This window comes from Physcomitrium patens, chromosome 6 (assembly GCF_059467195.1).
Source record: "Physcomitrium patens ecotype Gransden chromosome 6, ASM5946719v1, whole genome shotgun sequence".
Lineage (NCBI taxonomy): Eukaryota > Viridiplantae > Streptophyta > Bryopsida > Funariales > Funariaceae > Physcomitrium > Physcomitrium patens.
This window is the reverse complement of record NC_143415.1, coordinates 17,002,172-17,017,894: the sequence shown is the minus strand read 5'-3', so window position 1 is coordinate 17,017,894 and position 15,723 is coordinate 17,002,172. Positions and strand designations below refer to the sequence as shown.

At 36.3% G+C, this 15,723-nt stretch overlaps 2 protein-coding genes and 1 long non-coding RNA gene across 5 annotated transcripts; 1 reads left to right on the top strand and 2 right to left on the bottom strand.

Moving 5' to 3' along the window:
• The first annotated feature begins 6,041 nt into the window (after positions 1–6,041).
• On the top strand, positions 6,042–9,051 carry LOC112283591 (uncharacterized). The gene is made up of 7 exons (XM_024522487.3): positions 6,042–6,594; positions 6,976–7,164; positions 7,313–7,686; positions 7,821–7,914; positions 8,079–8,295; positions 8,430–8,490; positions 8,621–9,051. The coding sequence occupies exons 2-7, from the start codon at positions 7,096–7,098 to the stop codon at positions 8,931–8,933; spliced, it is 1,128 nt and encodes a 375-aa protein (XP_024378255.1). The 5' UTR covers positions 6,042–6,594; positions 6,976–7,095; the 3' UTR covers positions 8,934–9,051.
• Positions 9,052–9,691: 640 nt separating this feature from the next.
• On the bottom strand, positions 9,692–10,498 carry LOC149989188 (uncharacterized). The gene is made up of 2 exons (XR_016503457.1): positions 10,358–10,498; positions 9,692–10,254 (listed from the first exon to the last, which is right to left on the bottom strand). It is a non-coding gene; the product is annotated as an uncharacterized LOC149989188 (long non-coding RNA).
• A 159-nt stretch (positions 10,499–10,657) lies between these two features.
• Positions 10,658–13,865, bottom strand: LOC112283590 (uncharacterized). 3 transcript variants are annotated; one of them, XM_090251430.1, is made up of 7 exons: positions 13,550–13,819; positions 13,001–13,418; positions 12,260–12,447; positions 11,828–12,105; positions 11,637–11,730; positions 11,282–11,519; positions 10,658–11,168 (listed from the first exon to the last, which is right to left on the bottom strand). In XM_090251430.1, the coding sequence occupies exons 2-7, from the start codon at positions 13,206–13,208 to the stop codon at positions 10,864–10,866; spliced, it is 1,311 nt and encodes a 436-aa protein (XP_090107556.1). In that variant the 5' UTR covers positions 13,209–13,418; positions 13,550–13,819; the 3' UTR covers positions 10,658–10,863. The 3 variants fall into 3 exon arrangements, with proteins under 3 accessions (XP_090107556.1, XP_024378254.1, XP_024378251.1); XM_024522486.3 differs by having other exon boundaries at positions 13,001–13,223; positions 13,550–13,787; XM_024522483.3 differs by having other exon boundaries at positions 13,001–13,865.
• Between the last annotated feature and the right edge of the window lie 1,858 nt (positions 13,866–15,723).

Genomic DNA, 15,723 nt, shown 5'->3' with positions numbered 1-15,723 from the left:
AAAGAAGTTATAAAGGCTTCAACAACGACCAAATAATAAGGTAGTCTTCTTGCCCAAGTATGGGATACTATCAATGGCCGAGAGGGCCTATCAACTACTTTGAAGAGAATAAAGATCAAAATATGTGGCAAATATAATTTATCACATTTTAGATTTCTTCAATATATGAAGACTACCCCTTATGAAACTTGTCCTTAGAAGGAGGAATAATATCATAGACATACACATATAAACCAATATTTATTTTTAAGATATAGATAAAATTAAATTAATTCCATAATATCTTCTATAGAAGTTTTTTAGAAGCTTCATAGGTATTGCTTTGACTTTATAGATATCTATAATTAATTTTTTAGGTTAGAAATATGGTCAACAAGTTAGCCATATGCCACACATATTGGTAGCTTAAAGAATAAGCTAACTATATGGCCCATACATAAAAAACTTGCCTTATAAGCTAAGGCATATGTCTTGCAAAATCAATACATATTAGAGGGCTTATAGAACATCACCATGTAGATTGTAGTTAGATAATACATATAGAGACAAGAGTGAACCCGTCTTCACTCTTGACAACTCCTTTCTTACTTTTGATCTAGATTTAAAAGTCTCTAGTTTCCTTGACTTTTGGCAATAGCCAATCCAGTTTCTTTTTAATATACTTACTACTTTATTGTCATTTTGTCACTTTTCTTTTAATATAGATTTTTTAAGTTTATGCATCTTTTTTTAATTCATGTCCTTGACATTAATACAAGTTTTTAGAAGATTATTTAAGACAAGTATATTTATATGTTTGCAAAGTTTGTAAGCAAAATATAATCAAGGCAATGAGAAATAAAATACTAAGGCAAAAGAAGTCCAAAAAGATTATAAGTTAAAGACAACAAAGTTGAGGGGTCATAACTTAATGTTTATGAAAGTTATGATTATGAAACTTAGAATATAGTTATTTTTTTAAGTCAAAAATCTATTCATTAAGTCTCAATATATTTTAAAGTTTGATTTAAGAGATATGTTTAAAAGAATATTTGGAAGTAGAATTGTAAAGAAAAAGTCGTAATCAAAAAATTAACTTATATGATTTTCTTATTATAAATGATTTAAGTCATTAATTACTTTGAAATATAGAATATAAAGAAAGAATAAAATATATAATTTATTTCAAAAAAATTCAAATTATTCTATTAATTTTATATTAAGTTATAGAAGTCCAAAATAATATATATTAGATTAGGTTCAAGTAAAAAATTGGATAATAACTTAGTACAAAACTAATGCAAATAAGCATTTGATTGATAACTTAGTACAAAAAAATGTAAAGAAGAAGATAGAAACTATTTAAGATACACATAAGCAACAAAGATCTCTACAACAAGAAGCTTTGTGCTTTCCTAGACCAAGAATAAACTTCTCAACAATATTGCTTTGTTTTTGTTTTTTAAAGTAATTATCTAAAATTAAGTAAATTAAATAATAATTTAAAATTAATTAAAAATAGAATAAAGATGAATCTTAATATCTAATTAAATTTTTTAAATTTTTTTAAATTTTAATAAAACTTCTTTAAAAAAAATTAAATTAAAAAAATTAAATTTATCAAATTTTGAATTTTTTTTGAATTTTTTTTTCTTTTAGAACTTTCAATAAAATTTAAGTTAAAATTTTAAAAATCTAAATAATTATAATTTTTTTTGATAAAGTAAAAAAAAAAAAAAAAAAAAAAAAAAAAAAAAAAACTTTATTTTAAAACTTTTCTAAAGTCTATAGATTTAATTTAGTTTGTTGATGCAAACTTTGAAATTCTATAAACATACAAAGTTCCTTAAGTTCTTCTATAAAATTTTTCAAAAGTTAGTGTTAAGTATAAAAATTCTATTGTTTTTGATGTTTGTTTTTAGCAGTTATTAGCATTGCCTATAATTAACATACATGCTCTCAAGAATTTCACATAGACATTCTTGTTATTTCCAATGAGAATTTTTACTTGTTGCCAATAAACTATGCGTGCTAATTCAAAGACTCTAAGAGCTCTACTATAACTTTAGCAAATATGATAGCATGGATTCAACTTCTTATAATTATAAAATTCTTTTCACAAATCTCATATTTTTTAAAGAATACAAAATATTTTAACGGCATTAGAATTTGAAGTTCTTTCAAATTAATTTACAATAAATAAAATTCTTTCAAGGTAATCAAAACACCATGTCTTGCAAACAATCTCACTTAATCTACTATACTTTCAATTGATAGCCTAGAGTACTAAGTTTTCATAATATGTCAAAACATATGAGAAAATATATTACTAAGATAAAAATTTAATGATGTAAATACAAATGAACTTATTATCTAATCAAAGATGATTTAAGAAAACTTACTACATGAAATAAGCCTCATTTTTGGGCTTTTATGGCATAAGTCTATGGTTTCATAACAAGAACTTGCTTATGCAAATATAATAACAACTAGCTTATCATCAAGATCTATTTGACTTAGAAATAGTAGTCTTATTATGTCATTTGTAACTATATGGTTGTGAGTCCTACCAATAGATTTTAACTAGTAGATTGATTAAAAATATAGTTTTAAATTATGTAGATATAAAAATATTAAGATTAAAAAATATGTATTTAAATATTTAATTTTTTATTATAATTTATAAGTTTTTATAAGTTGAAAAAGTCTTATTAGAGAAAATTCACTAAAATGGAGTTTTAGTAAGTCTTTGAGATAAATATCTTAGTTGATTTAGTACTTTTACTTATTATTAAATACTAATATTTATTTACTAAGATCAATATCTATATTAGTCTATTTTTTATATCTATTACTTATAAAAAAACCTATAATTTATAATTATTAATTAAAAATGGATAAAAAAAACTTCATAATATTTTAATTACTTATATAAAAAAATAAGATATTTGGTTGATCTAAATTAATTATACTACTATAAAAAAATCTTAAAATAGAAAAAATTATAACCAATTTATATTAGAATTATAAAGAAATTATAAAAATAATTAAAAATTATTTAGAATTTATTTAGAATAATTTATAAATTTTTAGATCAATTCTTAATACTTTGGTAAAATAGTTTTTATTATTTTGGGAGGCTATTATAAAAAAATGGAGCAAGATTTAGAGGCCAAATATCATTTTGGACCAATTGAATATTTTTAAATCTTGTTATGAAGTTAAAAATGTAAAAATATTGATTTTATTAGTAAAAAATAGGAAAATCAGTAGACAATATAATCCTTATAAGAAGGAAGATATAAAAGTTCCATATGAATTATAGCACCTTGGATGTAAGTAGAAGGATAAGAATAAGGCATTGTGGCCTCTCTAAGACACCATTTTATCCTATTTTTAAACCTTAGTGAAGCTCAAGTCTTTAATTTTTTAAGCAAGTGAAATTTAAAATAAAAATTATTTATTTAATTTATTAATTATATACTTTTTATCTTTGAACCTTCACAATTAATTCATAGTACATTAAATTTATATTTTTCTTATATCATTTAAAATATAATAAAATTTAATATCTATTTTTTTAATTTTTTTAATTTTTTTACTTTTTACTAGATAAAAATCTAGTAAATATATTATAAGTAATTTTATACTTTGTGATTTTTTAATTAAAATTCTTTTATTTTTTTTCATTATTTGTATAAATATTTTTTATTTTCTTCTTCTACTTTATATGACTAATTACAAACAGCTCTTAATTAAGGCCATCTTATAATTTGAATTAAATTATAAATTTTATCCTTACAATGGTAGTACTACCAATTTATGACAGCTATAAATTATCAACCTATAGTAGCACAATATCATTTGTCTATATATTAGTCAAACACATAATATCTAATAAAAGTTATTTATGCATCTAAATATTCTTTAAATAAATGATAACTTTATATTATGTTGATTTTTATATTTTATATTTAAAAAATAGATAGATAGATAGATAGATAGATAGATAGATAGATGGATAGATATATACATATCTTTATTGCTTCAAAGATTATTATTGTAATTATGCTGTAATAAAATTTTAATTAAAAAATTATATTTTTATGATTTTTAATAATAATTTTTTTTATATCTTATATACTTTGAAATAGTTTCTAAAACAATATAATTTAAATTAAAAATTTAACTTTATATATATATATATATATATATATATATATATATATATATTTAATTCTTTAGATTATAGATGTTAATAAAATCCATTCATTTCATATCACTAGTTTAAAATAAAAAAATAATTAAGAAAAAAATCTATTATTAAATATATTTTATTATTTGAGCCACTATTTTTATTATTTGTTCATTATTAGTTTTCATTTTTGCATCATAGAATACTCACTTTTTCGTTTTAAATATTAAATCTTAGATTCGTGTTTTATTTTTTAAGACATCTGAAGTATTGCACTAACACTTAATCTATATTAATTTTCTAAAAAGCTTTTGCAAAGTATGATAGGATTATATTATTTTTTGCATAATGTAAACAAAAACAGTAGTGCAAGAAATGGTGTTATATAGTAATATCTATGTATGTATATATATTCATATAAAAATATATACATATAAATATAAATATATATATATTAACATGTGTATGTTTATAATAGATTATGAATAAATTTGGTGATTGATTTTTGTCTAATTAGAAATTTTTCATATAAATTTTTATATAAATTACACAACAGAATGAAATTTTGTAGCAAAAAGATCCAAGTTAGATTGTATTCATATATTTGTCAAAGTATTTGCAAGTCTAATTTATTTTGAAGTTGGAATGATGCTAAAAGTAAATAGAACATAAAATTTCTGCTGTATCTTCATTAAGTCTATAATCAATATTCACCTTGAAAATGTTATTGCTTAAAGTTCAAAAAATATTGCATAAAACTTAAAGTCAAAGTTGATTCACTCTTAATTTTAAAAGCTTATTATTACAATGAACAAGCACAACCACCTTTGTTAAGATCTACCCACAGAATCTTAGTATGAAAAGAACTAAATAATATTGTTGACTAACATAATGTAACTTTATTTCACAATAGTCACATACATCAATGTTCAAACCACTATACAAACACAAGGTATGTAACACCAGAAAACCCGAAGTAACCACTACCAAAAATACATATTAATATGTATACATGTTTGCACGGAACAATACAACCCAAGCCAAGCAAGAGCATCACAGACCCCACCCAAATTCCTCCAAAGTACATTTTTATTTCCTTGGAATCGTGCCTTCAATGCGTTACAAAATCAACACCACTAAAAATTAATCCACGTGCGTCGTGGTGGGAAGTTCTGAATCCCACCCTCCCCTTCCTTGTGTGTCACGAGCTATTCTTCGAAAATTTAATACAAAATTGAATGGAGAAACTTTCTATTCAGTTGCACCTTCCTCATGGACATGAATAAAAAGGAAAAGTGTCATGTGGGCCCGGTAGCATGGGTCCCGTCCTCTCCTTCCCTGGAGAGTCCGGCTTCTGCTGCAGCCTTGCAATCCACGTGCAAATTTCGATGCGCCGGTTTCTATGTCGGATTATCAGTGGCGGGTCCCTTCAATTGCCAATTCTCTCCGGGGAGTGAGAATGAGAGACACACACTCATGCTTGTGCGATGCTTTCCATTCCTACTAGAATCACCGTGTGCTCACAGGTTGCAGCGACGTCCCTTCGGCTGCTGGTCGTAAGCTTCGTCCCGCCTCTCTTGACGCCGTGATTGCATGTGCAGTGCACGCCATTGTGATCGAGTTTGTGGAGTGGGATCACATCGCCGGCTCCCTAGGACCCGTGACGAGATACACCCAATTTTGGAGTGTTTGAGAGCTGCATTGGCTTGCGGGCGAACATCGGGGCGTTTTGTTGCTCTTAGTTTTGTTGGTAAAGTTCTGAGAGGTTGCGGACAGGGTTCGGTTGAGGGGTTGAGTTAGGCTGCGGATATTTACCTTGGGTTGAACTTGGAGAACGCAGTCGTGGTTTTGCAAGTGGAAGGGAAGGGGAGTCTGGAGGAGTGAATTGAAAGGTGATGGCAATCTTTTGATGAGGTTTGTTTGAGGGGTTTGAGTGCAAGGGCCGGGGACCTTTTCATGACGCGCTGCAGCGTGGGAAAGAAGGCGCAGGAGCTTCAGTGCAAGGCAGGGATATACTAGAATAAAAGGTAGCTACACATGTAGTGAATGAGTGAATCTTGGAAGAAGTGCGAGGAGGTTAGTGTGGAGGTTATGTGCCAGGAGCGATTGTAGCTTGTCCGTAGCGTGTTGATATTGACGAGAGAGAGAGAGAGAGAGAGAGAGAGAGAGATAGCGTTGATTTACAACGTACGTGCCACTCGATGGCGTGAGAGCCAGTGGCGATTGACTTCATTATCCTTGGATGGGTGAGTAAGGAGTTGGTGGTCGTTTTGGAGAAAGTTTAATTGAGCATGACGAGCGTGGTGACCGAGGTCGTTTCGTGAAGACCTTTAGCAGCCTGCCAGACGATCTTGAAAATGTGCAATCCTTGTCGAAGATACTACCCGGCCATCGAGGCTCCAGTTGTTTCACTCAACCTGGTGCGGTTATCTCTTTTCATTGTATTCTCGTGTGTGATGAAAGCTTTGATTCCGAATTTTACTTTTGCACCAGGAGCTGCGAGGTTTTAGAGATGCACAACCTTGAGATCACCATATCTAACTGTTTGATATAGTTTAGCTCCATACCCATATCCTCGTACACGGATGATCTTGACACCACTGCATATGCATTTGATTTGGGCAGCCAAAGATCAGTGCAATTGAACTACTCATGACTGAACTTTAGGGTGTGCCTGGACGCTAATCATGTTCTGTACTGATCAATGTACCAGCCACACAACACAACGAGCTGCCATGGTTAGAGTTCTGAGAAGCAACTTCATTTCACAAGGGCTGATTTTCTGATGTTTTTCTGTGCAGGTCTCAACCGGCCATCATGGGTGAACGATCACATAGCAGCAGGTGGACGTCAAGCAGATCTTCGAAACGAGGACAACTCTGGCGTGTCTATTAAAACATCTGTTAAGAAGGACATCGTTTATGATTGCCACTCGGCTAATTCTGTCTCATCGGGACTGTTCTGCTTCTGCAAGCTCTTCATATCATACTGTAAGTGCCAACGTTTTTTCATCGTAGTTTAGGGTATCAGCGATATTAATTGCTCTTTCTTTGAGTTACTAGCATTGCAGCAAAGTGTCAACACTTGCATTGGTATACGGCGATGACTCAGTGCTCATGTGTTTTGGATGTCAAGCAGAAGAGTTTTTTGAGTCGATTTGAATTAGACATTTCTCAGCAACGTACTTGGAAGGCGGGGTCCGAGTATGATGGTCACCAACAGGCATTGCGAAATATCCCAATAAGGGCGTCTTTGTTGAAAGGTGAAGCACAGACTACAAGTGTCCATCAAACCAATCTTTCAGGCAATAAACCCTTTCCGATTTTGCATCAGTACTCTTCTTCAAACCACAGTGCAGGATTTGGATCTCGAGAGCCCCTGTGCAGCGTAATGAAGAACAGTTATGGCGTCAAATTTAGATCCCTCCAAGTTAGTGAGAATCTGCCACACCAGCAAAATTTGCAACATCCAACCCATGATGCAAACATGGCGGCAGCTGATGCCCTTGCAACGTAAGGAACTTGGTCGCCTTGTTGCTGCTTTCTACTACTTACATCAAGACCATGTCAGTATACATTCCTTTTCTACCTTTGTCTCGTTGGGTACCAATACACAAAGTTATAGTGATCACTTTCTGACGTTCCAGAACACCTGCAACAAGAAGGCTTCCACTCGCAGCGCAGCTCACTATCTTCTACGCAGACATGGTCAATGTCTATGAGGATGTACCGTATGACAAGGTGAGCTATTATTTTTCCACTGCTCGGCTCTGCTTTCACAACGTTTCATAGGCCCTTACATTTTTTATGTACGAGATTGGCAAAAATTATTTTTATTTTTATTTTGATTGGATTGTACATTTTACTGATCAATAATTGCGATTGAATATGTCTTCTTCTTGCAGGCTCAAGCTATCATGCTTCTAGCTAGTAGAGAGAGTCACTCTAATTATTTGAACCCTCTCGTAAGTTATGGTGCTTCGGCACACCCTGGGGTTTGTAGCTTCGGTGCAATGAGCCAGCCCAGGCTCAGGACCAGCTCTCCTGCCCCATCGGCTTGTGCTGGGCGCCCACCACCAGGAGATATTCCCATTGCAATCCGGCGAACACCAACTCGAACAAGTGCGATCAGTTCCCTTGTTCTGTTTTCACAGTTTTTTGTTACAGGATTTGGGCTTTCAGAATTTAAATTGTTAAAGTGAATTGAGAGGTTTTATACTCATATTTTGACATTTTGTTTTATTCATGTAATGCAGTTGAACTCCCTCAAGCAAGAAAAGCATCTTTAGCTCGATTTCTGGAAAGGAGAAGAGATAGGTGTGAAAGTTATCATCACAGCAGCTGCTTAGATCAATTTAATCTTCAGTCTCGCAATATATTTCGTTGAAATCACCTCTAAGTCGTACACAATTTCTGACATTGCTGCTTTGCTTTGACATATTCTTAGAGCACGCACACGACCCTATGCACAGAGAAATGAAGCGTTAAGAAGAATCCGTGATGCATCGCCTAGCCCGTCCTTGAGCACTGGCAGACCACCAGCACGTCCGCTCTCTCCTCCAGCAACAGAAAATAAGAACGGTGAATCGTCAAATGCTAGTGGGGCTTCAACGACTGACAATGAAGCGAACTCTCCACCACCTATTCAACCAAGTCAAAGCATGTCAGAAGACAATCAAATGCCGAGGATTACGCAAACTCCCAATGTGTTGCCATCACCGATTGCAGTATTATCGGAATGCGAGGCTGTTGTCAGATGACCAGAAGAAATAGGTCAGGATTATACAAGAGACAAAGGCCAATTATTTTTTTGCTTTGTAGTTCCTTTGCACAGATGCTGTAAACATCAAACAGCACTATTCTGGTCTCTATTTTCTGTATGCTGGCCATCCAAAACGATCGCCGAGTGGGGATTTATGACGTGTTTCTGACCTGAAATTGTTAATGGTTAAGGTTGCTCCTGTGTAGTAATGAGTCATAGCTGCTGCCATGCTTGAGGTATGTCATTCTTACCGTGAAGAGACAAATTGCACTGAAATGAATACGCATTGGAGAGCACAAAAGAAACAGATGGATAAAACAACGTGAGAGATGTTCCTACAGTAAATCTGAGAACTGATGACAACTTGGTAATCGTGATTTTCAAATGCCCCCGATTCTCCAAACCATCTATTCGACCGACTAAATTAGGCCAAATTGCGATGCCATGCATGCTACCACGTGTCTTCCGCCTTTTTTATATCATTCACGTGGCCTTTTACGAAGCCCAACGTGCTGCTAGAACTCGGCGACCCTTGACGGCGCATGTGCTCAAACCACACCCTTCGACAGCTGGCAACGCATGCGACACGTGGCCCATGGTGTACACGTGATCATGGCGGGATCCGTTTATTATGACGTGGACAAACGTAGGGTGTGACAATCTCCCATTCTGAGTTCACACGCGGCAATTATCGCACTTGCCATGAAAGCTTGGTTGAAGGCGATGTCTTGTGGCGGTGTGGACACATTTGGAAGGTGCATGAAAAGTCTGATATCAATAATAATATTGAATAGTTATCGTCTTCCATGCAAATTTCCCTGACAAAGTTAAGTTGCATGCGTAATGCAGTGATGGAAAGTTTAAACGGAAACAAAGAATCAGCTGAATCACATCCTTTCTTTAATTTTAACTAACAGGGCTATTTTAACACTATGATCATGCAGTGAAGAATTGACTGAGACTCTCATCAGCCAAGATTATTACAGATATCCCAATGCATGAAAGTAAGCTTGAGATGGGTGATCAAGGAGCACAACAACCAGCGGCTTTCGAAGATGATGATGAGTTGCGGATTATAACTATAAATACTTTCTCGAATGCCATTAGAATGAGCAATTGATGTGGGCAGTAGCATCAAGTAATTTTAGCTCCTGCTGAAGACCATGGAAGCAACCTTAGTCATTCTTCGAATCAAAAGAGAAGTCATACAAGGCATTGCGTGAAGTTCTTAGTTTTGAAGACCATGGTCCAAGCAAGGCCTCTGAAGGCCTAGCCACACTGATGTATCCGACACAGCAGAATGACAGCCTCCTGGCACCCTTTGATACAAAGAAACAGTAAGTAATTGTGTCATAGGAATGAGTACAAAGCAGCGTGAATAGTGATGCGAAATTGCAGAATCCAAGTTTTGGTAGCAACCACCTGTGGTTCTTGCTGCTTGTGCCGAGTCATGTTTCCAGCACTGTGCTCAGTGTGACCGGTTCATTGTGGCATGGCAACGAAGCTTTGAGTTCTATTTCGAGGAGGGACAGCCGTGACATCGCTTCTGACACATGTTCTTTAATTTTTACGATCACTCGTCGCAAATTCTTCCTTGGTGTGAAGTGCTCCAGCAGCTGTGTCCGATGTGAACATGCCATGGTGTTCAATGCTGCAAACCATCTCGAGGCTCAACGAAGCGCGAATTAACGGGTGTTCCAGGGATTCTATTAGCCTAGCTGAAACAGATGGAATAGTCCTTTAGAATTAAATTTTTTGGATGCAAGATGGATTACAAGAAACTATCTATGCAGTGATGCACCGTTGTCCATGGCATGATCAGCCATGCTTTCACCAGCAAGCCTGCCCAGTGACTTCCCGCTCCGAGTTCGCTTGTTCGATTCGTTGTCCAATCTGAAGTCTCTCCTTTTCGATGTCCTATCACTCCTCTACTCGGCCACACCTTGGCTTGGGGGTGACTGCGGAGGTCTAGAATTACACGGAGAGTTCTGTTCATTGCCACTAGATGTGCCTGATTGATGCTCAAGACGACCAGGAGATGATCCATGGTCCATGCACCTAGAGACCGAAGGAGATGGTGAGGGCGACCATGTTGGTGGTTTCCCAATTGAAGGATCTGGAGAGTTGCCAAAAGGAGTTGCATCTCCTTCCTTGACGGGATCTTTCTTTACCCTGTCTTTTCTCTTCTCAAGAAATCGAGCCAATGAGGCTTTCCTTGCTTGGGGCAGCTCAACTGCTCATCGCACAGATCGCTAATTATGAAGACAAACTCAAATTGTCATCAAACGAAAATATGTATGAAATCAAGAAGCATCTGTTAAACAAAGAAACGGGCCAGAATTGTACCATTGGTTGTGGATGGTTGTCGGAGGTTTGAAAATACCATTCCAGGTAATACAGAACTCGGCGGCCCCGAAGCTGAAGTGGTTAGAGCTTGCGGAGCAGGTGGTCCTGGTGTAGAGAGAGGCACTGTGGTTGGAGCAGAAAATGTCCGTCCAGAAGCGACACTTCCAGCCTGGGGAGGGTCCATTAAGTTTGAAGACCACGTGCTTTCACTACCCGCAAAGAGCATGATAGCTTGAGCCTGCCAAAATAATATCCCACAAAGCTACTACATTACGCGTATGCAAAAATCGATTCCTGATAATATTCTTCTATAATTCCTTGGCTGGGTAAAAAGGTAATGAGAAAAAAGTCGCACCTTATCAACAGGCACATCATCGTAGAGGTTAACCATGCCGGCATAGAAAATGGTAAGCTGTGCCGTGCGAGGTTGCTTACAAGGTCCACCAGGTCTGTCACGGTTACATGTTACTTCATGATAGCAGAGCACAACTTGAACCTGAACTAGCATGGAGTAATAGAAGAATACTATGATTTTCCAATGAATACCTTGGTAGGTTTCCTGCTTGGAATGGATATTGAAAAGGTGGCTTCTTCCGAGCCACAGCAGCTCCACTCTCTACACTCCCCAGTCTATGTCCGCCAAATGGCATTGGGGACTCGAATCTGCCTTGGTTTGAAGACAGGTGCGGCTGCATCGCATGGTCCAACGGTTGAGCACCCCGCTGTACTTCATCTTTAAGCGGCGAGGTCCATGCATCTCCGTTCTGAATACCTCTCAACAAATGATGATGGCTAGCGTACATGGCCGCCACCTTCTGAGATTGCTGCATTCACAGAAACACATTATACTACTTTACGAAGCTCGCCTGCAATGGTAACACAAGGATAATTGAGCGATTTTTCATTGGATCAAAATCACACAGATTCATAGGAGTAACGATGCAAGCACAAATCATTGGCAGTGCAACACCGACTTACAGGATGGTGGGTATGGCTTTTAGATTCTGAATTATTCCACTGTGAGGAGGACTGCGGATGATCATTCAGATGGCCATCTGTCGATTCTCTCTCCTTATTAGGACAGATGATAACCCTTCTGGAATTATCCTCCTCTGACTGAAATCTTGCCAGAAAGGAAGCTCTTTTCCAGGACTTCTGGTCTGGGTCTGTTCAAAACAACACAAATAACTCAATAAATGGTTCGAAATGTGGAGTAATGTCCCCTAATTGGATAACTTCTATACATCGAAATCCCTTCGCTACCAAACCTTTTCCGCATTATCATTGCCAGATTGTAGTACCGTGGTCTAAACAACACCTCTACATCCAGCAACATGTGTCCACGGTGCAACATGATCCACCGCTATGAGACAAGCATCGCGATTACTTCACTACTTCAACCAAATGCTGAAGCAATAGCCACCACCTTCGAGACAGACGTATGATTGGTTCGAATAAAACGAAGAAGGCTGTAATGAACGCCAACGGCATCAGAACAGACATCAGAAGATACCTAACAGCTCACGCTTGCACACACTCCCAATGAGCCGGTGCCTTAATCAATTCCAACGTGAAGGTCCTTCATCCCCCCAACGTACCCAAACATTCGAATCCGCTCATAACGAAGCCCGAGTGTGACAGGTTTAAAATATTAAAAAAACAAAACAAAACAAAACAAAACAGACGCGGAGGAAGAAGTAGCAAAGGACGAGAAATCACCATGCTGCTCAAATGGGCTACTGTGAGGACCGCCTTCAGGGGCAGGCGATCTCCTAAAGTGGCCACCACCATTGTTAGGAACACTAGGAATGGGCCTTACAAGACTTACTCGCTCTTCATGTCCACCAGAGATACTCGAGGGAGCACCTCCCACCCCCATGTAGTCTACAGCAACTGGCTCCCTAGCCATAGCTCTCCAATCAACCATGTATCCCTCCGTTCACTGCAATTGTCACCCCAACACCACCAAATGATTCTGCTCCCTCACCCTACCGATCATGCGCTTGTTTCCTACTGATAAATCCCCACGTTTACTCCTCCTCCATGCCCCGCCTCGCCACCGTCTTCACCACGTCGACTCAAGGGTTCCTCACCGCCGCTGCACCACGTCATGAAGGAAGGAAGAGCACCCCTTCCACTACACCACACTCTCAAAAAACACACAGAATTGAAAGAAGAGCCTTTCACCCACGAAGCTTTGAGTCCAATGCTACTATCCCAGCTGCCAAACCCAAACAAAACCCAGATTTGTCTTGGCAAGCTCCAAACCTGCGGGGCATACGTGCTGCTGAGGGCGAAACTCAACGTGAACAAGCGGCCGAAGCAAAAAAAAGCACCTTACAGCGAGCGAAGACGATGGGCATGCTCCTCCAAGATTGGGTATGCAAAGGGACTGAGACCATGAGACAAAAAGGACCTGTCTTTCTGTCTTTCGTCTATCCTATCCTGTAAGCTTTGTCTGGAGCTTGTTGAGAGATAATGTCCTGATGAGAGACAACGTTGATGAATGCGGTGAATGTTCGAAGTGGGTCGCACTCTTGTTTTTGTTCTGCAACAACTCCACTGCTGAACCTCGATCTATTCAGATGATCACGATGCCCGTGTATAGCGGGGCTGGTCTGGTCATGAGATGAAAACGGGGACGGCACGGACTGGTACATGACGACAGGGAGAGCAAGCAAGGAAGAAGGAGAAGAAAATATAATTGAATAAAATAGCGCACGTGCTTTTCATGGGTGAAACTAGCCAATCCCACCGCCCCTTTATCCGAGCAACTCCACCGGACCTCTTAAAAACACCAAAACCTGAATTACGGAAAAGCCGAACCAGAAATTGGCGTGGCCTCTTGCCCCACCCATGTCTAGCCCACTTCAAAATAGGTTCAAGGCCTGCGAGATGTAGGCTTGGACACACCAACTTTTTGCCTGATAAGATTAGGGCTTTTCTCCAAATAAACCCTAGTTTCCCAAGAATAAGCTTAGCAAGATGCCCTAAAGTAAGGCACCAACAATAATAATCCTCCACACAATTGAGGGAGGCATTGCATGATACGATCCATGCAAAGGAATATTAATCTATAGTCACAGTAGGCACATTGGAGTATGTACATTGAATTCACCATTGTCAAGGAGTTGTAGACTACTTGAAAATCTTCTATGGAGAGGAAGATCAATCTTGCCTCAAATCTATGAGATGAGAGCATTGATCAAGTTGTATCAATATGGTGCTTATTGTGTGAACAATGAATGTGGACAATGAATGTAAAAACATTTTCAAATTCTCGTATGTGCAAACAACATCATGATGTATATAAAGTCATTGTATGCCAAAGCATAGGTATGATACAACACCCTTGCATATGCCTCAAAGAAGTAGTTCTTTGACTAAGTGAATTTCAAAAATATCCTTATAGTTCATTTTGAGACTAAAAAAGTACTCTTGTTTACAATCAATCAAGATATTATGGATGTAATTATTGGTGATATATTACTTAATGCGGATGATGAAGAATTTGCATCAACTCATGAACGTGCATTATCAATTTTTGAGTAGTTTGAAGATGCAAATAATGATCAAATTGAGCTTAGTAGAGAAAAAAATCTGAGTTGTAAAGTATACAAGATGGAGATCACAAAGATTGTATTGCATATAGGTTGCTTCAATAGATGTAGTAACAATTGTACAATTTTATTTGTAAGAGTAGTTTATGCTATGAGTTTTCAGAAAATAATCAAATTCTTTTACATATAGTAGATATTTTTGCTTGTTCTTGATATTGGCTCAAAACAAGGTGCTTCTTGCTTTGACTTTCTTGCTTGAGATTCAAGCATCAATAAAAGTTGCACATCCTCTATTTTTTTGCAATTCCATTTTTTAATTGCAAGATAGCCAAAGTAATATTTGTAATAAGTGTAAAACTTTTGGATGTTATTATTCCAAAATGGAAGACACAAGTAGTTGGAATTAGCAAGGATTGCAAGTAGATAATGATTGGACAAATTTTTAGCATCACAACAAGAAGATGGATTATACATGCTTGAAATTTATAGATATATGGTGGTCATCCATAAAAAAATTGAGTAGAATTTATTGTAAGGAGGTGTTGTGATTTACAAGTACCTTGCACCAAAGCTATTCATACATATCTTTCTGTCACGAACATACATATTTATCTTGATAATTATGTAGATAATAAGAATATGTAGAAGTAAGTCAAAGTAGATAAATATAATAATATCTTGTGGAAAGCTTCTTAGAAGCTTCATAGATGTTCTTTTGATTTTATACATGTTTATAGGTAATTGATATGTTGAAAACTTGACCAACAAGGAAGCCATATGTCGACATGTTAACTACTTATAGTACAAGTTGGACATATGGCACACACCTATGAAACTTGCTTTACAAATTAGACATATATTCTACAAGTTAGACGCGTATTA

Bases quoted from the DNA above. Each gene is read 5' to 3' on its own strand.
- LOC112283591 (XM_024522487.3), top strand. From the start codon at position 7,096: ATGATTGCCACTCGGCTAATTCTGTCTCATCGGGACTGTTCTGCTTCT. The intron at 7,687-7,820 runs GTAAGGAACTTG...CTGACGTTCCAG, and splicing joins GCAGCTGATGCCCTTGCAAC to AACACCTGCAACAAGAAGGC. The intron at 8,491-8,620 runs GTGTGAAAGTTA...ACATATTCTTAG, and splicing joins CTGGAAAGGAGAAGAGATAG to AGCACGCACACGACCCTATG.
- LOC112283590 (XM_024522483.3), bottom strand. From the start codon at position 13,208: ATGGTTGATTGGAGAGCTATGGCTAGGGAGCCAGTTGCTGTAGACTAC. The intron at 11,731-11,827 runs GTATTCATTGGA...TAACCGTGACAG, and splicing joins CAAGCAGGAAACCTACCAAG to ACCTGGTGGACCTTGTAAGC. The intron at 11,520-11,636 runs GTGCGACTTTTT...TTATTTTGGCAG, and splicing joins ATGATGTGCCTGTTGATAAG to GCTCAAGCTATCATGCTCTT.